The 24,217-nt window shown below is 43.9% G+C and overlaps 1 protein-coding gene across 1 annotated transcript in view; it reads right to left on the bottom strand.

Moving 5' to 3' along the window:
• LOC120945992 (vitellogenin-1-like) overlaps positions 1-24,217 on the bottom strand; it is a 147,536-nt gene that overhangs the window by 17,783 nt on the left and 105,536 nt on the right. The window contains exons 23-29 of the mRNA XM_040360642.1: positions 19,521-19,663; positions 19,307-19,445; positions 16,102-16,234; positions 14,030-14,219; positions 7,247-7,344; positions 4,135-4,229; positions 413-572 (exon numbers count right to left, since the gene is read on the bottom strand). Coding sequence (XP_040216576.1) covers positions 413-572; positions 4,135-4,229; positions 7,247-7,344; positions 14,030-14,219; positions 16,102-16,234; positions 19,307-19,445; positions 19,521-19,663 — 958 coding nt within the window. The remainder of the gene's footprint in view (positions 1-412; positions 573-4,134; positions 4,230-7,246; positions 7,345-14,029; positions 14,220-16,101; positions 16,235-19,306; positions 19,446-19,520; positions 19,664-24,217) is intronic.

Raw genomic sequence — 24,217 nt, 5'->3', positions numbered from 1 at the left:
TGTTGCCCCTGTGTGAACCAAGTCTTAAGTACCGGCCTATTTTTCCAACGTGTTTCCTTGTAATAGAAAAAAAGCATTACATATGAGATCTGGGGGTCAACAAAAAAATATATTGTTTGAAAAAAGTTGCTTATAGAGCCCACGTGATACGGAGCTTCCGTGATTAGCAGAACTAACATCCAATGAATGAAGAAGACAGGCCAAGGAAGGTTCAGATGGGGAACAAAAGATCTAACTGATGCTGGAAGTCCTCCAGCTGGAAAGTCAGGCTATCTGACTTGCTGGAACTTCTAACGCAGTCAGTGAAAAGCTCACAGTGTGTAAGTAATTTCAGTACAGGAGAGGAATCGGTACAACTGTGCAAGTCAAGACTGAAGGGAAGGTTGGAGGTCAGATATAAGTGAGGTCATACCAGACTGGCAGGTACCCCCCGGCACTGTCCATGAATGGACCAACCCATTGCAGCTCTTTGCCTGTTCACGATTTGGCTTTTTCCAGTCATTGTGCTGGTTGTGATCGGCATCTCCACAAAGGCCACAGGTCTGTCCATGCATCAGAGGAGAGATTTGGATCTGGAAAAGAGTCAGTGTAAGGCTTAAACTGTGGATCTCCATAGATAATAAAGTGGTTGTAAACCTCCAACATGAAGCATATCCCTCTATAGTGTTTACTTGTCTCAATCCAGAGCACTAAGTGTCATTTCTGTCTGCTACCCCATTCCTCTGCTTATCAGCATGAATCACTTCTGACAAGTTTTCCTGACACCAAGAGAAAAAAGGTGACAGAGGAGGGACCTCCAGCACACAGCCTGTGATTGACAGCCTTAGCGCTCTTCTCTGTGTGTTTCTAAATAATGCTGTTTTAGTTAAGCCAAAGGTGATTTAACCACTTGAGAGCTGCGCTATAGACGAAAGACGTCCACAGCGTGGCTCTCAGCTGCCGGGAGGACGTCCCTGGACATCCTGCTATTTACTTTCCCTGCTTGCACCGCCGAGGGCGCGCAGTGAGGAAAAACTGTGCCCGGTGTGTCACGTGATGCCGATGCGCGTGGCTAGCGGCCTCGATGTCCGCCAGGTACCCGCGATCGGCAGTGACAGAGCAAGGATGTGGAGCTCTGTGTGTAAACACAGAGCTCCACGTCCTGTCAGGGAGAGAGGAGATCGATGCTGTGTCCCTTGTACATAGGGACACAGATCGGTCACCTCCCCCAGTCAGCCCCCCTCCCCCACAGTAAGAATCACTCCCAGGGAATACATTTAACCCCTTCCTCGCCTCCTAGTGTTAACCCCTACCCTGCCAGTCACATTTACACAGTAATCAGTGCATATTTATAGCACTGATTGCTGTATAAATGTGGATGGTTCCAAAATAGTGTCAAAAGTGTCCGATGTGTCCGCCGCAATATCGCAGGCCTGACAAAAATCAGAGATTGCCGCCATTGCTAGTAAAAAAAAAAAAAAAATCATAAATCTATCCCCTATATCAGTGATATGCAATTAGTGGACCTCCAGCTGGTGCAACATTACAAGTCCCATCATGCCTCTGGGTGCCATTCTTGTGGCTGTCAGTCTTGCTATGCATCATGGGATTTGTAGTTCTGCAACAGCTGGAGGTCCGCTAATTGCATATTCCTGCCCTATATTGTAGACGCTATAACTTTTGCGCAAACCAATTAATATACGCTTATTGCAATTTTTTTTTCCAAAAATATGTAGAAGAATACGTATCGGCCTAAACTGAGGAAAAAATATATATATATTTTTTTTAAATGGGGATATTATTATAACAAAAAGTAAAAAAATATTGTGTTTTTTTAAAAAAAATCTGTCTTTTTTTGTTTATAGCGCAAAAAATAAAAACCACAGAGATGATCAAATAACACAAAAAAAAAGCTCTATTTGTGGAAAAAAAATTATAGAAATATAATTTGGGTACAGTGTTGTATGACCGCGCAATTGTCATTCAAAATGCGTCAGCGCTGAAAGCTGAAAATTGGTCTGGGCAGGAAGGGGGTTTAAGTGCCCAGTAATTAAGTAGTTAAAGAGTCATTGTAATCCAAATGCAATTTTTGAATGTAAACATTTTGGCTGCCGCATTCAAATAAAAAAAAAAAAATCTAAAATTTTTGATTCGACTGTTTAAAAATGTATCGATTCAAATGTTTCAAATTTTAAGAAAATTTGATACAATACATAAAATGAATTCAGAAAACAAATTCCGAATACAAATTGAACGTATCAACAGAATTTAAAGAAACTAAATAACTATTAACAAATCTAAACAAAACTAATGAAAACATTTTTTTTTGTCATGCACATATCTAATACCGCATGCGATCTGCTTCTGTGAAGGAAGGAAGCCCAATCAAAATCAACTTCCCCATGTATGTCATATCAATCTAATGGGTTGTCGACCATAGATCGATTATTCTGATCGGGAAAGATCGATTGGAAAAATGAGTGCGTGTGTTCTAGACACTGCGCAATTTTTTTTTGTTTTTGTTTTAGTTTCATTGGTTTTCTAGCTTTTTTTGGAAATTCAGAAAATTCGAAATCTCGGAAATTCTAAATTCTGAAATTCGAAAATTCTGAAATTAGAGAATTCTGAAATTAGAACATTCTGAAATTAGAACATTCTGAAATTAGAACATTCTGAAATTAGAAAATTCTGAAATGAGAAAATCCTGAAATTAGAGAATTCTGAAATTAGAGAATTCTGAAATGAGAAAATTCTGAAATGAGAAAATTCTGAAATTAGAACATTCTGAAATTAGAACATTCTGAAATTAGAACATTCTGAAATTAGAGAATTCTGAAATTAGAGAATTCTAAAATTAGAAAAATCTGAAATTAGAACATTCTGAAATTAGAACATTCTGAAATTAGAAAGTTCTGAAATTAGAAAATTCTGAAATTAGAAAATTCAGAAATGAGAAAATCCAAATTTTCAAATTTCTGAATTTTCAAATTTCCGATTTTCACACTTCTGAAATTAAAAAAATTCGGAATTTGAAATCTGAAAATTCTGAAATTAAAAAATGTGGAAATTCGGAATTAACTAATTTGTCAAATTTTGTTAAACTAATTCATTACACATGTCTACTGTGTTCGCTGTGCTCCTTTAGAAAAGGAAGGTGCTGGTAAATGACATATTTACTAGCCCCTTCCTCCACTGTCCAATCCTGCAACATCCCCCGGGGGGAGAGGAGGGAAGCCATCAGTACTGCAGGGCGGGGTGCAACACGGGGGAAGCTAAGTAAGGGGAATCGGCACTGCACGTAGTGATTGGGGTGTGCCCAGGCACAACTGGCACACCCCCTGGGCACACCTTTTTAGAATTACATTGTGTATATAATCTGGGGTCATTGCACATAAACTCAAGATGAACAATGCCAGGTCTTGAGCAGCAAACATAAATATGTACATAGATATTTTTACTTTCTAATAAGATTTAGTACTTTTAGTTAAACATTTAGGGGCAGATCCACAAAAGAATTACACCGGCGTATCTATTGATACGCCACGTAATTTTAAATTTCCCGTGTCGTATCTTTGTTTTGTATCTACAAAACAAGATACGACGGCATCTCGGATCGATCCGACAGGCGTACGTCTTAGTACACCGTCGGATCGTAGATGCATTTTTCCGCCGGCCGCTAGGTGGCGTTTCCGTCGAATTCCGCGTCGAGTATGCAAATTAGCTAGTTACGGCGATCCACGAACGTACGTCCGGCGCATTTTTTTACGTCGTTTGCGTTCGGCTTTTTCCAGGGTATAGTTAAACCTGCTATTATGAGGCGCACTCAATGTTAAGTATGGCCGTCGTTCCCGCGTCAAATTTTGAATTATTTACGTTGTTTGCGTAAGTCGTTCGCGAATAGGGATTTGCGTAGAATGACGTCACCGTCGGAAGCATTGGCTTGTTCCGGTTTATTTTTGAGCATGCGCACTGGGATACCTCCACGGACGGCGCATGCGCCGTTCAAAAAAACGTTGTTTACGTCGGGTCACGATGTATTTACATAAAACACGCCCCCATCACATCCATTTGATACACTACGCCCGGCTGATATATGCGCCGATCTACGTGGATCTGCCCCTTAGATTATAAAGATTTGATAAGAAATCCTTATACCTGGACAGACTGCCCATTGATGGCGATCTCTTCCACTCCATTCTTTGGAGCCTTCACTGTCACTGATGTAGCATTTTTGTGGATTCTGATACATTCTGAAAAAAGAAAAGAAAAAGTAAAAAAAAAAATTCTGTAATATCCCGTGCCTTCCTTGTTTGCCAATATATGTAACACTTGGAGCAATATGAACAAAGAACTTTTATAGACAATATATGATGTGCAATCTGTGAAAATAATTGGATTGATGGAGGACTACAGGACAGTCATCCAAGCATCTCTACCCCCTCTTCCTCTTCCTCTCTCTCTCTCTGAACATGCACTATATTGTCAAAAGTATTGGGACACCGGCCTTTACACACACATGAAGTTTAATGGCATCCCAGTCTTAGTCTGTAGGGTTCAATATTGTGCTGGCCCACCCTTTGCAGCTATAACAGCTTCAACTCTTCTGGGAAGGCTGTCCACAAGGTTTAGGAGTGTGTCTATAGGAATGTTTGACCATTCTTCCAGAAGCGCATTTGTGAGGTCAGGCACGGATGTGAACGAGAAGGCCTGGCTCACCGTCTCCGCTCTAATTCATCCCACAGGTGTTTTATCGGGTTGAGCTAGTCAAGTACCTTCACCCCAAACTTGCTCATCTACACTATATTGCCAAAAGTATTGGGTTACCCCTCCAAATCATTTGGTGGAGGGGGGATTATGGTGTGGGGTTAAGACGTCGGCATACCAAGACATTTTGGACAATTTCATCCTCCAAACTTTGTGGGAACAGTTTGGGGACGGCCCCTTCCTGTTCCAACATGACTTCGCACCAGTGCACAAAGCATGTCACAAAGCAAGTATATAAATTAGATTTTATTTATTTTCATTATTATTATTATTATTGTTCTTCTTTTTTTTTTTAGGGTAGAGGGTTAGAGTTAAGGTTAGGTAAGGGTTAGGATTAGAATTAGGGGTTATTTATTATAATATTTGTTGTTGTTGTTGTTGTTGTTGTTTTTAGGGTGTTAATACTAGAACTACTACTACTACAACTACTACTACTACTACTAATAATAATAAATTAATAAATAAATGTAAAATAAATACACAAATAAAAATCATAACTAAATAATAAATAAATTCAATACATGAATACTAAATAATAATAAATAAATAAGTAACCCCTAAGGCCCCGTACACACGACCGAACATGTCTGCTGAAACTGGTCCGCGGACCAGTTTCAGCAGACATGTTCGGTCGTGTGTAGGCCCGAGCGGACCATTTTCGGGCGGATCGGACAGGTTTCCAGCGGACAACTGTTTCCTGGACTTGCTTTAAAACAGTCCGCTGGAAACCTGTCCGCCCGGACATGTACGGTCGTCTGTACAGACCTACCGTACATGTCCGGCCGCCCGCCATCCCTCGCATGCGTCGAATGACTGCGTGGAAGCATTTAAAAGGCAGGCCCGCCCACGTCGCCGCGTCATCGACGCGGCGACAGCGCGTACACGCCCCGCGTATTGTTTACGCGCGGACTTCTGTTCGATGGTGTGTACAGCCATCGAACAGAAGTCCCCGGGCAGACATGTCCGATGAAAACGGTCCGCGGACCGGTTTCATCGGACATGTCTGCTCTTGAGTACAAGGCCTAACTCTTAAAAAAAAAAAATTATAAATAACTAAACACCCTAACACAAAATAAATACATTATCATTAATATTATCATAATAATAATAATAATAATAATAATAATATTAAAAGTTTGGGTTTGGGTGTTTATTATTATTATTATTATTATTATTATTAATACGTTTTTTTAAGGTTAGGGGTTAATTATTATTCATTTATGTATTATTACATATTATTCATTTATTTTATTTATTTATGATGATTTTTAGTTATTTGTGTATTTATATTACATTTAGTTATTCATATAATATTTAAAAGAAAAAATTATTTGAGAAGAAAATTACGCAAAAACACGCGTCAAAACACGTGAATGCTTACAAAAACGCGTTTCCATTTATTTCTATGGGAATAAGTCTGTGTCAAAAATGCTCAAATCTGCCCGATTCGAGCTACAAAAAAAGCTCCAAAACTTTTTTGAACTTCACGTGGTTGGTTTTAAGGTGACCTGTAGTGGAGATGTGAAACATCTCCATAGAGAATCATTTATTTATTTTCTTCTCTAGTGAAGCTTTGAGCTACAAAACACAGAGGTGTGAATGGGGCCTAAATCTGGTCCTGACTGTCAGGCCTCGTACACTCGAGCGAGTTTCTTGCTGGGATTTTTTTTTTGCCGAGGAAACCGGTCGTGTGTACACTTTTCGACGAGGAAACTGTCGAGGATCCCGTCGAGCCAAAAAGAGAGCAAGTTCTCTATTTCCTCGACAGGAATGGAGAAACTTGCCTTGTCGAGTTCCTCGACAGCCTAACAAGGAACTCAACGAGGAAAACGATGTGTTTCGCCCGTCGAGATCCTCGGTCGTGTGTACGAGGCTTCACACTACAGCAATTCCTACATGAAAACTGCAGTACTGATTGCATAGGCTGACCTACCTGCAAGCCTCATTTTAATTTCCCATTTTAGAGTACCTATAAGGAATACACAACTTGCATGAAGGGTCTATTCACTACAAACTGACATATTAATAATAGGGATTCAGTAGATAGGATGAGCCTCTGTACTGCATTGAGGGGACAACAAGAGGCTCAAGCAGTGTGGACTGGACACCCCACCGTGCGTTTGGTTTTCCGGCACACACAAACTGTTACCGGTCTTTCAAGAGTGCTTTGCAAACTTTTACTCAATACATACATACTGTATGGCTTTGGACCAGATACATCTGACAAAAGGCGGACACACCCTTTAAGTTCTGACGTCCATTGATCTTTTATAGCGATAAAAAGATTTCAGAACTTGTAAAACCCAACAAAAAAGCGAAAGCAGAACCCGATGTCATGCGGAACATCTGGAAAATACAATAAATCCGTCATGCTAGAAATAGCTCTAACAATTAGAATTTTTTTATTATCACATTTCATCCAGATATTTTTCAGAGATCGCTTCTTCTTCTAGAGACAGCAGCTCTCCCTGCACTCGTTATGATGACTTTACTGCTATTGTACCTTTTTCATTGATGTACGTGTCATTCGTTAACAGCAGCCACATTCCATTCAGCTGAACATGAAACTCCTCCGAAGTGTCACAATGGATTTTAATGTCTCTGAGAAATAAGACTGGAGTGTTAGTTAGAGGATGTGAATGTTTATCTACATAAAATAATAAAAAAGATGATGTATTATAGAAGCAAGCATCACGTGGCCAACAAAAGGCTTTTCAGTGTTCTCTTCGGCAATATAAAACAATGCTTTAGTAAATTGGTTTGCACGTTTTACACTGTTATATGTCTTGGATTTGTAAAAAGAATATTACGATTATTGCAATTGTATATTGAAAAGCATAGTCGTAGAGAAGTTAGCACTTGTTATGCTCAGGACTTTTTTTGCCTCAGAGAATAGGTGCCGGAACTCCCCCTTCTTGTCTCTGCCCCTACCCACCTCTGAGCATCGTTCCTTGGTTCCACACCCTACCCACCTCTGAGCGTTGTTCCTTGTCTCCACCCCCTACCCACCTCTGAGCACCGTTCCTTGTTGCCACCCCCTACCCACCTCCGAGCACCGTTCCTTGGTTCCATTCTCTACCCACCTCTGAGCGCCGTTCCTTGGTTCCACCCCTACCCACCTCTGAGCACTGTTCCTTGTTTCCACCTCCTGTCTACCTCTGAGCACAGTCCCTTGGTTCCACCCCCTGCCAACCTCTGAGCACTGTTCCTTGTTTCCACCCCATACCCACCTCCGAGCACCGTTCCTTAGTTCGATTTCCTACCCACCTCTGAGCACCATTTTATAGTTCCACCCCCTGCCCACCTCTGAGCACCGTTCCTTGGTTCCACCCCCTGCCCACCTCTGAGCACCAATCTTTGGTTCCATTCCCTACCCACCTCTGAGCAACGTTCTTTGGTTCCATTCCCTACCCACCTCCGAGCACTGTTCCTTAGTTCCATTCCCTACCCACCTCCGAACACCATTGCTTGGTTCCATTCCCAAACCAAACTTCAGAGCACCATTCATTGGTTCCACCCACTACCCACCTCTGAACACCATTTCTTGGTTCCACCCCCTGCCCATCCCTGAGCACAAAGACAGCTCACCTCCTGCTATTCGGCCATGCCTGTGTCTCCTCTCCCTGTTCTCCTGCCTCGCCAATGATGTCATCCTATCAGCAGAGCAGGGGGCTGGAGGAGCTGGAGATCTGCACAGAGAGCAGGATACTTTTCATATGAAACTTTTGATATTAACAGGCGGGCAATTGCTTGTTAATATGATCCAGATCTGCAGCTCCTCCTGCCCCTTACACTGCTGATAAGATGGCATGGCGGGGTGGGAGACCCTGAAGAGGACACACGGGCTGAATCCTAGCTCTGCACTGCTGAAGGTAGGGCTGTGCAGGGGTGGCAGAGATTAAAAGGGGGCACTGTGATTAGAAAGAAAAGCAGGAGGGGGCATGACTGCAAGGGGCACAGTGATGGGGGGGTTGTGATTTCTAGAAGTACTGTAATGTAAAGAAAAAGAGCTGCTCAGTCTGAAATGCCTGGGCCTATTTTTTGGCCCAGACTAGGCCTGCTCCCCTAAATCTTTGGAATTATGTGCCTTCAGAGGTTTACTTTTTTTTAATCTCCACTTTATGGGTTCTATTTTCCTATTGTTTCGCTCCCTCTTAGGTGCACTAGATTTGAAGTCCTTTTTAAGTCCTGCGCGGTCATGCTACACTGTACCCAAACAACATTTTTACAATTTTGTTCCCACAACATAGAGCTTTTTTTTGGTGGTATTTGATCACCTCTGCGTTTTTATTTTTTGCTAAACAAATAAAAAGAGACATGAAAAAAAAAGGGTTTTCTTTGTTTCTGTTATAAAATGTTGTAAATTAATAAGTTTCCTCTGATAAGCTGCACTGACAGGCACTGATAAGATGGCAATGATGAGGTGGCACCAATGAGCCGGCACTGATGAGGTGGCACTGGTGGGTGACCCTGATATGCAGCACTGATGGGCATTGATAGGCGGCACTGATGGGCACTCATAGGTGGCACTGGTGGGCACTGATAGGTGACACTGATGGGCACTGAAAGGCTGCACTGATGGGTACTTATGGGTGGCACTGATAGACGGCACTGGTCGGCTCTGATGGGCACTGAAAGGCAGCACTGATGGGCACTGATGGCATCACAGGTAGCACTGGCACTGGTAAGCATTTTTGTTTGCCACTGGATGGCAGCTGCCGGGGCACAGATTGGCATTTCCCTGGTGGTCTAGGTGGCATACCTGGTGGTCCAGAGTGGGTGGCCTTCCCTGATGGTCCATTGTGGCATCCTGGGGGTCCTGGGTGGGCATCCAAGAGGGGGCTGCTCTGATAAACAATCAGCACAGACCCCCCCTGTCAGAAGAGTAGCCGATCGACTCTCCTCTACTCGCGTCTGTCAGATGCGAGTGAGGAAAAGCTGATCAACAGCTCTTCATGTTTACATCGTGATCAGTCGTGATTAGACGCGGCTGATCACGTGGTAAAAAGCCTCCGTCAGAGGCTCTTTACCAAGATCGGTGTGTAGCGGTTTCTAAGATGGGAAATTAAGGAAAATGCCACCAACAGAATTCTGCTAAATATTGTGACAGGAAGTCAGGTAAATCTGTGGGTGTTGTTACAGACAGAACATACATTTCTGCCTTGTTAGACAATACACCAATCATTATTAGGCGTCGGCTGCAAAAATAGCCAGACAAGGTCTAAGGGCTGTTGGAAGACTCCAGCTGTTCAGAGTGAGGCAATTAAGGCCTTTATAAGAAGTCCAGAGGGTTACCACTAATTGCTGCATCACTCCTAAGGCTGTGTGAGTAGGAGAGCAGTGCCAGAAGGTCTTCTGTGGAGGTGAGGAGAGGATTGATTTTTTCTGTGTGAAACAAAATCAAAAGACTATTGTTTTGTGCTGTATGACCAGCACTGTCTACCCAGCAGTAGGCTGTGTTAGACTTCATAGATAGGTTTCTGTGTGGAAGGTAGACCCCCAAAGTGGCTAGAGTTTATTTTATGTTTTGATTTTGTTTATGCTGTTTGGATGCTTGCAATTGTTTTCCAGCAAGATGGAAAAATAAACCAGAAACTTTGTTTTCAACCGTCTTCGACTGCCAGTCTGTATAAACTCAGTGTGTGGTGAACCCATCCAAGGGGTCACACACCCCGCTACCGAGCTAACCCCTCACAATATATAATAGTAATGGTAAAGCACAGCCTGGATTATTGAAGAAGCAACCTTACATATTCCATGGTCTCCATGCAACAAAAGATGTGAAAAACCGTCTACTTAGCTGCTTCACTAGCTTCAAACCCTCTTGATACAATGAAATAAAACAGTGTAACGCTTCTACAAATAAAACAACCACCTGCAGTGAAAACACATAAGCTACAAATATGGAAAAAACAAATAAATCTCAAAGTGTATCTGGATGATTTCCAAATGAAAATAATAAATCCAAGTGCATTCAAAGTTTTATAAAACGTCTTTCTTATTGTAAAAAAAAATCTTCACAAAACAACATTCATCTTCACCCAATTCCAGTCGATATATATGTGTAACCACCTACAAAATGAATTTGCCTCACTCCCCCTTTATTAGAAACACTCCACCAGATATTTAACTTTTATGTTTAAAGGCATATTCCACTTTTTGCAAAAATGTAATAAATTAACATTCATTTATTATTATTATTACTTTTTTTGAGTGTCATGGCAAAGGCTGTGAATACTTATGTACGTGTTATGGTCAAAAGTTTTCCAACACTTGAAAAAGGACAATCCAACAACCAACTTCTGTTGATTAGGGATGGTCATGAATGGGTCGAAATTCGACAGGTTCCTCCTGAACATGTTGCATTTTGACCCATCTATGGGCATCTTTAGAGTTGTTACTGGAACAGGACACAATTACAATGGATAAAAAGTCCAAAAGGATCACCAAACCAAAGAACCTGAGAGTCCAAAATGTCAATATTGGTGTTCATTAAAGCGGGGGTTCACCCAAAAATCAACTTTCTGCCATTAGATCCAGCATACTGCTGACATCTGCAGTATGCTGGTTTTTTTTTTTTGTACTTATCGTTTTATCAGCCTTTGTTATCCGGCTCCGAGCGGGGATTCCTTCCGGGTATAGGCGTTTCTAAGCCAAGCGGAGTTGATTGACGAGCTGCTAAAGCGCGTCACTCCTTACGAAAACACTCGCTCGAGTGTTTACGGCGCCTGCGCAGTCAGCTCTACACGGCAGGCGTAGGTCCCTTAAACACCCGAGTGTGACTTCGGGTATTTTCGGAAGGCGTGACGCGCTTTAGCAGCCCGTCAATCAAATCCGGAGCCGGATAACAACGGCTGATAAACGATAAGTACAAAAAAACCCAGCATACTGCAGATGTCAGCAGTATGCTGGGTCTAATGGCAGAAAGTTGATTTTTGGGTGAACCTCCGCTTTAAAGGGGTTTTAAAGGTAATTGTTTTTTTACCTTAGCTTCCTTTTCCTCAGTGCAGTCCTCCTTCACTTACCTCATCCTTCCATTTTGCTTTTAAATGTCCTTATTTCTTCTGAGAAATCCTCACTTCCTGTTCTTTTGTCTGTAACTGCACACAGTAATGTGAGGCTTTCTCCCTGGTGTGGAGTGTCGTGCTCGCCCCCTCCCTTGGACTACAGGAGAGTCAGCATGCTCTCTACGTTGCAGATAGAGAAAGGAGTGTTAGTGGGCGTCCTGACTCTCCTGTAGTCCAAGCGGGGGGCGAGCACGACACTCCACACCAGGGAGAAAGCCTCGCATTACTGTGTGGAGTTACAGACAGAAGAACGGGAAGTGAGGATTTCTCAGAAGAAATAAGGACATTTTGTGATGGAGGTAAATAAAACGATTATTTTTTGTTTATGTTACTTTTTTGCTGAGCTACTCAAATGTTGGTTTTCTTTCTTATATTGTTTTCTTTCTTTTATTTCTTGATATATATATATATATATGTTTGTGTATTACCAGGGCTTTTTTTCAGCAGGAACGCGTGGGAACGCAGTTCCGGCACCTCCAGCTCCGAATGTATGTAATGGCAAGGGGTGCTGGGGTGTACTGGAGGGTCTATTGTTGCTGGAGGGGGTCTATTTTTACAGGGAGGGGGTCTATTGTTGCTGGGGAGGTCAGTTGTCACTGGTAGGGGATCTATTGTTGCTGGGGGGGCTCTTATGCTCCTGGGAGACAATCGTTGCTGGGAGACATCAACTGTTGATGGAGGGGTCTATTGTTGCTGGGGGGAGCTCCATTGTTGCTGGCTACAGGGGATCTATTTTACTTCCTATCATATACAAATTACTTAGCACCACAAATTGATACTTGGTTCTCTATCTATTACTGAAAGGTGGGTAGGGGGTGGATCCAAGGAATGGTGCTCAGAGGTGGGTAGGGGGTGGAACCAAGGAATGGTGCTAGGAGGTGGGTAGGGAGTGGAACCAAAGAATGGTGCTTGGGGGTAGGTAGGGGGTTGAGCCAAGGAATGGTGCTCAGAGGTGGGTAGGGGGGTGGATCCAAGGAATGGTGCTCGGAGGTGGGTAGTGGGTGGACACAACAGGTGAGTAGAAAGTTCCTGCACCTATTCTCTGAGAAAAACAGCCCTGTGTATTACAATACTGTTATTATCCTTAAAATAAGTTATGACAGAGTTATAGAGTTCCAGAACATCTCAGCCTGAAGAAAAACTAAAGACAGATGGTTTAACCACTACCCGACGGCCGTACGACTTTATACGGCCGCGGGGTGGTTCTCAATCTCTAACAGGCCGTAAAAACACAGCCTGCGCGCGCATCCAGCGGCGCGGGCGCATGCGCGTCCGACGGCGCCGCATCGCTGAGATGCCAATGCGAGTGCCTGGCGGCCGTGATGTCCGCCAGGGACTCGCGATCGGCGGGTACAGGGACAAGATGTGGAGCTCTGTGTGTAAACACAGAGCTCCACGTCCTGTCAGGGGAGAGAGGAGACCGATCTGTGTCCCTTGTACATAGGGACACAGATTGGTCACCTCCCCCAGTCACCCCCCCTCCACCTACAGTTAGAACACAATTTAGGGTACACATTTAACCCCTTCCTCACCCCCTAGTGTTAACCCCTTTAATGCCAGTCACATTTATACAGTAATTAGTGCATTTTTTAGCACTGGTCGCTGTATAAATGTGAATGGCGCCAAAAATGTGTCAAAAGTGTCCGATGTGTCCGCCATAACGTCGCAGTCACGAAAAAAATGCTGATCGCCGCCATTAGTAGTAAAAAAAAAATAATAAAAAATAATAATAATTCTGTCCCCTATTTTGTAAGCGCAATAACTTTTGCGCAAACCAGACACTTCTTGCGATTTTTTTTTATTTTTTTTCCCCAAAAATATGTAGAAGAATACGTATCGCCTAGACTGAGAAAAAAAAAGTTTTTTTAAAAAAAATTGGGCTATTTATTATAGCAACAAGTAAAAATAATGCATTTTTATCAGTCTTTTAACTAAAATTCCTATTTAAGGTGCACATAGCCCCATTAAACCTTTATCTAGCTGTCATGTTTTATTAAAGCCTTTAAATTCTTCATCATTTATCGCTTTACAGCAAAAAAAAAAAAAAAAATGGTCCTTGGCACTGACTTTGTCTGTTGATATCGGCACAGTATCTCTATTACAATGACAGAGCTGGTAATAATGAAGGGGGCAGTGAGTATTACAAAGCTCATTTCTACTGAATGGATTGTCAGAATAACCTTTTCAAATGCTTCTAGCTCATTAGTAGGTGTACTTACGAAGATCTCAGCTTGACATTTATTTCAAAGGTTGAAAATCCTTGACCCGTTTTTTTCATGGCCACCAAGAACCTTAATTGATTGGAGCAGTCTTGCGCTATCACCGTATAGCAGGGTGCAGGGGAAAGGGAGCACCCCAGGTTCATCCCATCGAACGTCACAATCTTTTCAGTATCCACTTTGCACACGGCTACAGCAACACGTGAAATAGTGTGATTAATACAATCTTAATAAAAAAAATTATATATTTTATATATATATATATATATATATATATATATATATATATATATATATATATATATATATAAAAGAAATAAAACGAAAAAAAAAATAGAAATAAAATAATATATAAAATTTTTTTTTTTTGTTATATAAAAAAGGGGGGTTGCCATCCGGGGCCCTTGGGACCTCTGGGCCCTTTAATAATAATAATAATAATAATAAAGAAAATATATATATATATATATATATATATATATATATAGATATATATATATCTCTGGGCCCTTTAATAAAAAATAAAATACAAATATATTAAGAATTTTTTTTTATAAAAAAAATAAAAAAATAGGGGGGTTGCCTTCCGGGGCCCTGGGGGCTTCGGGCCCCTGGGGACCTCCGGACCCCTAAAAATAAAAAATAAAATTTTAAAGGGGGTTGCCATCCGGGCCACTGGGGACCTCCGGGCCCCTTACAGGTGTCCTGCCAGTACCCCCCTGATGGCGGCCCTGCCAACAGGATCTATACTTAGGGCCAGATCCACAGACAGCAGGCTTAACTTAAATGTTCCTATTTAAGTTACACCGCCGCAAAATTTCTACCTAAGTGCCCGATCCACAAAGCACTTACCTAGAAATTTGCAGCTGTGTAACTTAAATCCGTCCGGCGCAAGGCGTGCCCAATCTAATGGGGCGAGTCCCATTTAAATTAGGCGCGCTCCCGCGCCGGACGTACTGCGCATGCTCCCGACGCGATTTTCCCGACGTGCTTTGCGCGGATTTACGCTGCGCCGAGTTTTGAGAATCGCGACGGGTGTAAAAGAAAAAAAAAGAGTTGCGGCGGGAAAAAAAAAATTTGACAGCGACGCGGGAAAGAAGGGTATACTTTTACATGGTGTACTAAGTTTACACTTTGTAAAAGCAGCCCTAATTTTGCGACGGCAAACTAACACTTACGGAAAAAAAACGAAGGGAAAAAGCTTTGTGGATCTCCGTAAGTGCTAATGTGCATACCCGACGCGGAATTTCGACGAGTGCACCCAGCGGCGGCCGAGGTACTGCATCCTAAGATCCGACAGTGTAAAACTATTACACCTGCCGGATCTTAGGAATATCTATGCGTAACTGATTCTATGAATCAGCCGCATAGATAGAAACAGGGATACGACGGCGTATCAGGAGATACGCCTGCATATCCCTTTTGTGGATCTGGGCCTCAATTCTTAACTTACTTTAGCTGCACATGCATGGCTCAGTGTATATTCTAAGGAAGACTGACCCCTGGCAGGTAGGTTTATTGAGTCAATAAAGAGTCTGCCTGCTCACAACTTTTTTGATCCAAGACTTTATTTCAACTTTTTATTTCCACTACCAAGATTTTGGTACCCCAGACTAATGGAGGGCTGGAGGGCCTGGTATGGATTGGGGTGGTACCCTACTCAGTTTTTTTCCTTTTATTTTCATTGACTGCATTCTTTTGTTTTACATTCAGCTGTCAGCGGGAAAACTCGCTGACAGCTGATGAATCATCGGTTGTTAAGGACGCGGCGCAGACTGCTCCTTAACAACCAGCTCAAAATTTCAATAAAATTTTCGACCAATCCAAATTCCAATCGTTCTGAAAATATGGAATTCGTTAGAGAAGAATGTAACCAAATAAAACTAAGCCATTTTTTCCATTCTGAACATGTCTAAGGACAAAATGATCACATTGGTCAAATCATAACAAAGTTGCACTCATCCATAGTTACATCAAAATTGCATCAAAGTCACAGGGTAAAATTGCAATGGAAATCGCATGATTTCTAAGTCACACAAGTGTGCATGGACGCTAAAAGATTAGGAGATCACCTTCGCTAGTTCTTTTGACCAACGATGTGACATCGGGAAGAGCCGTGACGTCCATCAGGTGAATTTTCTGAATCCAGTGAGTAGCGAATGGCAGATCCAATGGGAAGGGGATGCCTTGCTTGTAAATCGTCATCTAAGGAAGGGTGAATAACACACTGGTTACTGGGTCTTAGACGAATGTAAAGAAGAACAAACAGCTTTATACAAAGATGAAATATTTATGGGCAATCTCTTTTTACTCTTTTGTGATTCTGTTCAGCTAGTTTTATGTACACCAGAGAATATGGCCAGGCTGGTGACCTCACTTTTCTTCTACTCTTCTTCTTCTACTCTTCGACTGTGGCTGTTTTAGCTACTCTTCGACTGCCCGAGGGCCCCATGTTACTAGGGGGCCCCATCAGGTTTGCCAGCCTCAGTAAAACCAGGGACAGTATGTAAAAATCTGAGTTTTTTTTTTTATAAAAAAACAAGAGAGTGGGGCAGATCCACAGAGAGAGTACGCCGGCGTATCTACTGATACGCCAGTGTACTTTCAAATTTCCCTCGTCGTATCTTTAGTTTGAATCCTCAAAACAAGATACAACGGCATCTGAGTTAGATCCGACAGGCGTACGTCTTCGTACGCCTTTGGACCTAAAATCAATTCTTCGGCGTCCGCTGGGTGGCGTTCCCTTCGTTTTCCGTGTTGAGTATGCAAATTAGCTATTTCCGACGATCCACAAACATACGAGCGTCCGACGCATTCCTTCACGTCGTCTCTAGCCGGCTTTTCTCGGCGTATAGTTAAAGCTGCTATTTCGTGGCGTACTCAATGTTAAGTATGCCCGTCGTTCCCACGTATAATTTCTATTTTTTTCTTTTTTGCGTAAGTCGTTCATGAATCGGGATGGACGTAATTTACGTCCAGGTCAAAACCAATGACGTCCTTGCGACGTCATTTCGCGCAATGCACGGCGGGAAATTTAGTGACGGCGCATGCGCAGTTCGTTCGGCGCGGGGACGCGCTTCATTTAAATGAAATACGCCCCCTACCCGCCCAATTTGAATTCCGCGCCGTTACGCCGCTTGAGATACACTATGCCGCCATAACTTACGGCACGACATCTTTATGGATTCGAACCAAAGCCAGGTAAGGTACGGCGGCGTAGCGTATCTCAGATACGATGCGCCGGGGCAGATCTTTGTGGATCTGCCCCAGTGTGCATATGTGTATATGTATACTGTGTTTGTATATTGTGTGTCTGTATACTGTGTATGTATACTGTATGTGTGTGTAAACTGTGTGGCCCCATAATCTATTGCCCGGGGGCCCCATAATCTCCTATTGCCCGGGGGGCCCCATGAGTTGTCAGTCCACCCCTGCATGAGCCTGACTATCACAAAGATCTTTGTAGAACCCTCCTAGATAGGTGCTATGATTAGTTGATTAGGTGTTAGGATTAGGTAAATCTGGTTCTGGCTCACTGTAATCAGTGTAGCTGTGTTGAATATTTGGTCTGTTCTATGATTCAGTAGTTGCAGGATTGACTGCTTCCCCCTGATTAGTCCAGAAGGATCTGGAAATTAGAGAGCAGAAAGATTCTAACTGGCAGCTAAATATTCCTGCAGCCCTAGCCAATCCCTGGGCAGGGTCGCCCAGATGGTAGCTGGGAGCCTGTATAAATACTTTGGGACAAAGAGCAGCAGGGTCTTTTTCCTTTCCTAAGAAGGAAATTGCAGCCTTAGGTGGGGGGCAGCTTGCACACTTAGGCCATCCTGCCATGTGCCTGCAGGGTGCAGAGGCTTCAGGTGGGCAACCTGGAGGCCTGCTTTGCTGGAAGCTGCAGAAATCTGACTGAGGGGCTGTCAGCTGAGGATCTAGTCTGGTATAACAGGGAGAAAGTGTTACAAGGGTATCGGACAGTGGCGGTGCGTCGATTAAAGGGCGCACGGGTGCCGCCCCCTCTCTTGCCACCTCTCTCTCATCAATAGATAGATTCATGCATTGCATTAATCTATTTATGGTCGCTGCTGCCCTTTTTGGGCGCCGGGCACCTGAATTATAGCTGCAGGGTATTTTTTGGAAGCACCTGATTAGAGCCGTAGGCTGTTCACTCAGCGTTGTGTTAGGGAAGCGAATGAATTGCTTTCCTAACACTAAACCGCCTCTCAGCCAATCAGGTGCTCGTGTCTGTTACCCGTCACCTAATTGGCTGAAATGACAGGCGCTGTGATTGGATATCAGGTGTCCAACCATAGCAGCGGACGGGAGAGGACATTGAGGAGCAAGGAGCGAGGAGGACCGTCCATGACCCACTGCCCCATCAAGACAGGTAAGTGCCGGGCAGGCTGGGATACACACTGGCAGCATTTGATGGGCACAGTAGCGACAATTGATGGGCACATTGGCAGCAATTGATGGGCACAGTAGCAGAAATTGATGGGCACACCGGCAGCGATTGATGGGCACAGTGTCAGCAATTGATGGGCACACTGGCAGCAATTGATGGGCACAGTAGCGGCAATTGATGGGCACAGTGGCAACAATTGATGGGCACACTGGCAGCAATTGATAGGTACAGTAGCTGCATTTGATGGCACAGTGGTGGTAATTTATGGGTACAGTGGTTGTGTTTGATGGGCACAGTGGCTGCGTTTGATGGGCACAGTGATGGCAATTGATGGCACAGTGGTGGTAATTGATGGCACAGTGGCTGCGTTTAGTGGCACAGTAGCGACAATTCATGGGCACAGTAGCAGAAATTGATGGGCACACCGGCAGCAATTGATGGGCACAGTAGCGGCAATTGATGGGCACAGTGGCAACAATTGATGGTCACACTGGCAGCAATTGATGGGCACAGTAGCGGCAATTGATGGGCACAGTGGCAACAATTGATGGGCACACTGGCAGCAATTGATAGGTACAGTAGCTGCATTTGATGGCACAGTGGTGGTAATTTATGGGTACAGTGGTTGTGTTTGATGGGCACAGTGGCTGCGTTTGATGGGCACAGTGATGGCAATTGATGGCACAGTGGTTGCAATTGATGGCACAGTGGCTGCGTTTGATGTTTTTTTTTCTTTTCAGTTTGTTTGCGACCCCCAAACATTTTGAGCACCAGCCACCACTGCATGAATCTATCTATGGTGAGAGAGTGTATTCAGTATTTCTGTATGGATACATCACAGTTTTGCTTCCTATTTTGTATGAAAGTCCATATACCTCAGGGGTCCTCAGGATGGTGTCGATTGTGTCAGTAGAGGTAGAGGCGACTCTCACAGTGACCTGGTGTGGTGTATTTTGACGATGTAGCTCTGAAAATCCCAGTGTATATGCCACTCCAGGAACAAACGGCATGACACTAGATGAATAAAAAGAATACTATCAGATATATGAATGACATTTCTTCACAAACATACAGTAAGTATTCACATACCTTTCAGTCAGCCCATTAATCCAAGAGGGCAGCCTCTTCCACTGCCATGACAGCTGTATGGCGGGATCTCCAGACATCTGTCCTGTAGATACTTTTGCTGCAATTATGTAGTCCTGGCAGTTTGTGCCCCACTTAATCGTGGCCTGTTAGAGAAATCAAATTTGGATTATTGGAGCCTATTTAATATTTCATAAAATATTTCACAAATGGCTAGTATTTTTAAAGATGAACTCCAACAAGCAGCTAAATATGTACTTGAGCTCGATTTATGGGAGTTGTTTTAACTTCCAAAGGATTCCGTCAATTCTGAAATTCAGCACTTACACTAGTTGGGAAAAAATATATATTTTTTCCCTAAATAGCTTCCTTTACCTTAGTGCAGTCCTCCTTCACTTACCTCATCCTTCCATTTTGCTTTTAAATGTCCTTATTTCTTCTGAGAAATCCTCACTTCCTGTTCTTCTGTCTGTAACTACACACCGTAATGCAAGGCTTTCTCCCTGGTGTGGAGTGTCGTGCTCGCCCCCTCCCTTGGACTACGGGAGAGTCAGGACGCCCACTAACACACAGCTCCGTTCTCTATCTGCAACGTAGAGCGCATTCTGACTCTAAGGTTCATATTTACGCTGGCCGCTAGGTGGCGCTTCCGTCGAATTCCGCGTCGAGTATGCAAATTAGCTAGATACGCGAATCCACAAACAAACGTCTGGCTGGCGCATTTTTTTACGTTGTTTCCGTAAGGCTTTTTTCGGCGTAAAGTTACCCCTGCTATATGAGGCGTACTCAATGTTAAGTATGGACGTCGTTCCCGCGTCGAATTTTGAAAATTTTACGTCGTTTGCATAAGTCGTTCGCGAATAGGGCTTTGCGTAGAATGACGTTCACGTCGTAAGCATTGGCTTGTTGCGGGTTAATTTCGAGCATGCACACTGGGATACCCCCACGGACGGCGCATGCGCCGTTCAGAAAAAAATTCATTTACGTCGGGGCAAGTAAAATTAACATAAAACACGCCCACATCTTTAACATTTGAATTCCGCGCCCATACGCCGGTAGATTTACGCTAAGCCACCATAACTTTAGAGGCAAGTGCTTTGTGAATACAGCACTTGCCTCTCAAAGTTGCGGCTGCGTAGCGTTAATACAATACGCTACGCCGGACTAAAATTACGATCCGCTACGTGGATCTGGCCCTATATGTTTGCCTTCTAAGAGCTCAGTGATTTTCTTTCTCTACAGTTTCCCTATTCGTACTTCCATTTCCACCTTTCCATGACATTGTGGAATAGATGTCTATATGGAGGACAAGTATTGAAAGCTTGAGGAAGTTACAAACTACATAAGCAAAAGGATATGTGATCTTACAATGAAGAAGTAAAATTAAACAAAGTTGGAGATATACAAAGGAAAATAGATACGACGGACTTAATGTAGAATTCTAGGCATGGTACTTTTCGATGTGGCTACCAGTGGCGGTTCGTCCATAGAGGGCGCTGGAGCGCCGCCCCCTCTGGCTCTCACCGCCACTGAAATAACATAGATTCATGCATTGCACGAATCTATGTTATTATCGCCGCTGTTATTCAGATGGTCGGCGCTCATGTCCGGCCATCTGAATAACGCCAGCTGGTTGGCTGTACGAAAATGTCTATCAAAGCCAACAGCTCTGATAGGCTTTCCCAATACAGCCCTCGGGTCCTGGAAGCTTATTCTCGGAGCGCACAGACTGTACGCCCCTTGGATAAGATGATAGGCGTCTCAGCCAATCAGGTTGGCCGGTTCTGGCTACCGGTAACCTGATTGGCTGAGACGCCTGTCATTCATCGAGGGCGGGAGAAGACATCGTGGGACGTGGATGCCTGACTCCAGTAAAGGTAAGTGCCGGGCGGGGGGGGGGGAAAGCAATTTACAGGGCACAGTGGGGACAATTGGCACAGCGGCGACCATTAAAGGGCACAGTGGTGACAATTGATGGCACAGTGGCTGCGTTTAATGGCATGGCACAGTGGTGACAATGGATGGCACAGTGGCTGCGTTTAATGGCATGGCACAGTGGTGACAATGGATGGCACAGTGGCTGCGTTTAATGGCATGGCACAGTGGTGACAATGGATGGCACAGTGGCTGCGTTTAATGGCATGGCACAGTGGTGACAATGGATGGCACAGTGGCTGCGTTTAATGGCATGGCACAGTGGTGACAATGGATGGCACAGTGGCTGTGTTTAATGGCATGGCACAGTGGTGCGAATTGATGGCACAGTGACTGCATTTGATGGCATGGCACAGTGACTGCGTTTAATGGCATGGCACAGTGGTGCGAATTGATGGCACAGTGGCTGCATTTGATGGCATGGCACAGTGGTGCAAATTGATGGCACAGTGGCTGCGTTTGATGGCATGGCACAGTGGTGCAAATTGATGGCACAGTGGCTGCGTTTGATGGCATGGCACAGTGGTGAGAATTGATGGCACAGTGGCTGCATTTGATGGCATGGCACAGTGGTGCAAATTGATGGCACAGTGGCTGCGTTTGATGGCATGGCACAGTGGTGCAAATTGATGGAACAGTGGCTGCGTTTGGGCACAGTGAGACTGCAATTTTTTTTTTCCTTTGCGCCCCCTCCCCAAAAAAAATTTGAGCACCAGTCGCCACTGGTGGCTACTAAGCACTGAAAACGGCAAAACACGTTTGAGGAGTTCTCTACAGGTAAAGAACAGAAGCGGAAGTCATCTTTTACCCATTTTATTCACATTCCTGCTACAGAGTGTCGGTGTCTGTGTGCAGACAGCCGCCATTTTGTTGAAGTCTACTAAAGCCTGATGAGCCAATCCTATCTGTCTTGCACCAGTCTATTTACATGCTGATACCGGTTTGTGAGCATTTGAGTTAGTATACAAGACCAGATCCTGGCACACGGCCTTTTGACAAACATCAGGCGCTCGGTTGGCCAACAATCGTATTGTGTGTATGATAAGGTGACCAGATTTTTAAAATGAAATCCGGGGACATATTTTTTCTTTACTAGTAATGGCAACAATCAGCGACTCTCTGCCCGTCGCCACACGCCTCACAGCATCTCAAGTCTTAGGCTGCATTCACACCTAGGTGTACAAAATCGCGGCGTTTTGTCCCGCGAATTGCGGCGACAAATTGCGTCATTTTGTACCGCGATTTGCGGCGACAAAGCGCCGCAATTGTGAATGCAGCCTTGACCCCCTCTATGGAGATGGTTCCCATCTCCTATGCCGAAAGCCGCCTGAAAAAAAGGTCCGGGACTTTTTTTCAGGCGGCAGGCGTACGGCGTGGAGATGTGAACCATCTCCATAGAGGTGCATGTTAAATCATCCCTCTGGCGTCTCGGGGCTGCTGCGGCGTCACACTACAGGCGACAAAACGCCTAGGTGTGAATGGGGGCTAACTCTTCAGGCCCCGGCTATTACTGGATGGGGAGCATAAAGAGATCACTCCGCCAGGGAAGTCAAGGAGATAGGCAGGTGGCTGGCCAGGATTTGAGCCAAGGCAGAAGAACATGCGAGCGAAGCTGAATGGGCATGCACCCAAAACTAAGGAAATATTCCCTCCGCTCCGACCAGCACATGATCATCAGAAAGGGGCACAGATAATGGGGAAAAATACAACCCTCCTATGCTAGTAAGCAAGGTGGAGAGGGGTGTGCAATTCTAATTTTTTTTTTTTTAATTCTGCACCAATTGTCTTTGAAATTGCCCCTGCCCCCTATTAAATCCAATCTGGGGACAAAACCAGGGACAGACTTGGTCCGGGGACAGTGTCCTCAATCAGGGGACTGTCCCCTGAAACTGGGGATGTCTGGTCACCCTAGTGTATGAGGCTTAACTCCTAAAGCATGGCTAGTAGCTCAGGACTTGAAATTTTAATCCCTGGGTTACAGGGAAGGTTAGCATTAATGTTGGGTTACAGGGAGTGTTGGCATTCGGTTTCAGGGAGTAATAGCGTTGCTAGTTTAGAGGATGGGTTAGTGTTGTGTTTGATATTACATGGAGGGTTAAATGTGGGGTTATAAGTAGGGTTAGTGTTGGGGTTATATGGAGGGGTAATGTTGAGGTTTTATGAAGGGTTTTGTTTTTGTGTTGTGATTATAGGGTGGGCTAGTGTGAGGTTTACAGGGAATGTTAGTGTCAGAGTTGTGGAGGTTTAAAGGGGAGGTTAGTGCTAGAGTTACAGGGTAAGCTAATGTTGGGGTTACAATGAAAAGTTCGGTTTACAGGGTAGGTTAATGCTGGAGTTACAAAGTAGGCTAGTGTTGGGATTACAATGTAAATTAGAGTTCCAGGGAGAGTTAGTGTTAGAGATATAAAGAGTGTTTGTATTAGTAATACAGGAAGGGATAATGGTAGGATTACAGAGGGTTACTATAAGGAATATTTCTGTTAGCTTACCAGTGAAGGGTTAGTGTTAAAACTGCCATAAAAGGACTGCTCCCACACAACAGTACTAGATCTAATGTCTGACTTCTGTCGAACAGGCTTATTGGAAACATTTTCTTGATCTTGATCAGCAGCTGCAGCCACTGATTACCGTGTTTCCCCGAAAATAAGACCTACCCCGAAAATAAGACCTAGCGTTATTTTCCAGGAGGACTGCAATATAAGCCCTACCCCGAAAATAAGCCCTAGTTTAAAATGTTTGTAACATCCTATAATCCACTATTACAG

This window comes from Rana temporaria, chromosome 7, assembly GCF_905171775.1.
Source record: "Rana temporaria chromosome 7, aRanTem1.1, whole genome shotgun sequence".
NCBI classification, from domain to species: Eukaryota; Metazoa; Chordata; class Amphibia; order Anura; family Ranidae; genus Rana; species Rana temporaria.
The sequence above is the reverse complement of the archived record's forward strand: the minus strand, read 5'-3'. Positions and strand labels throughout refer to the sequence as shown.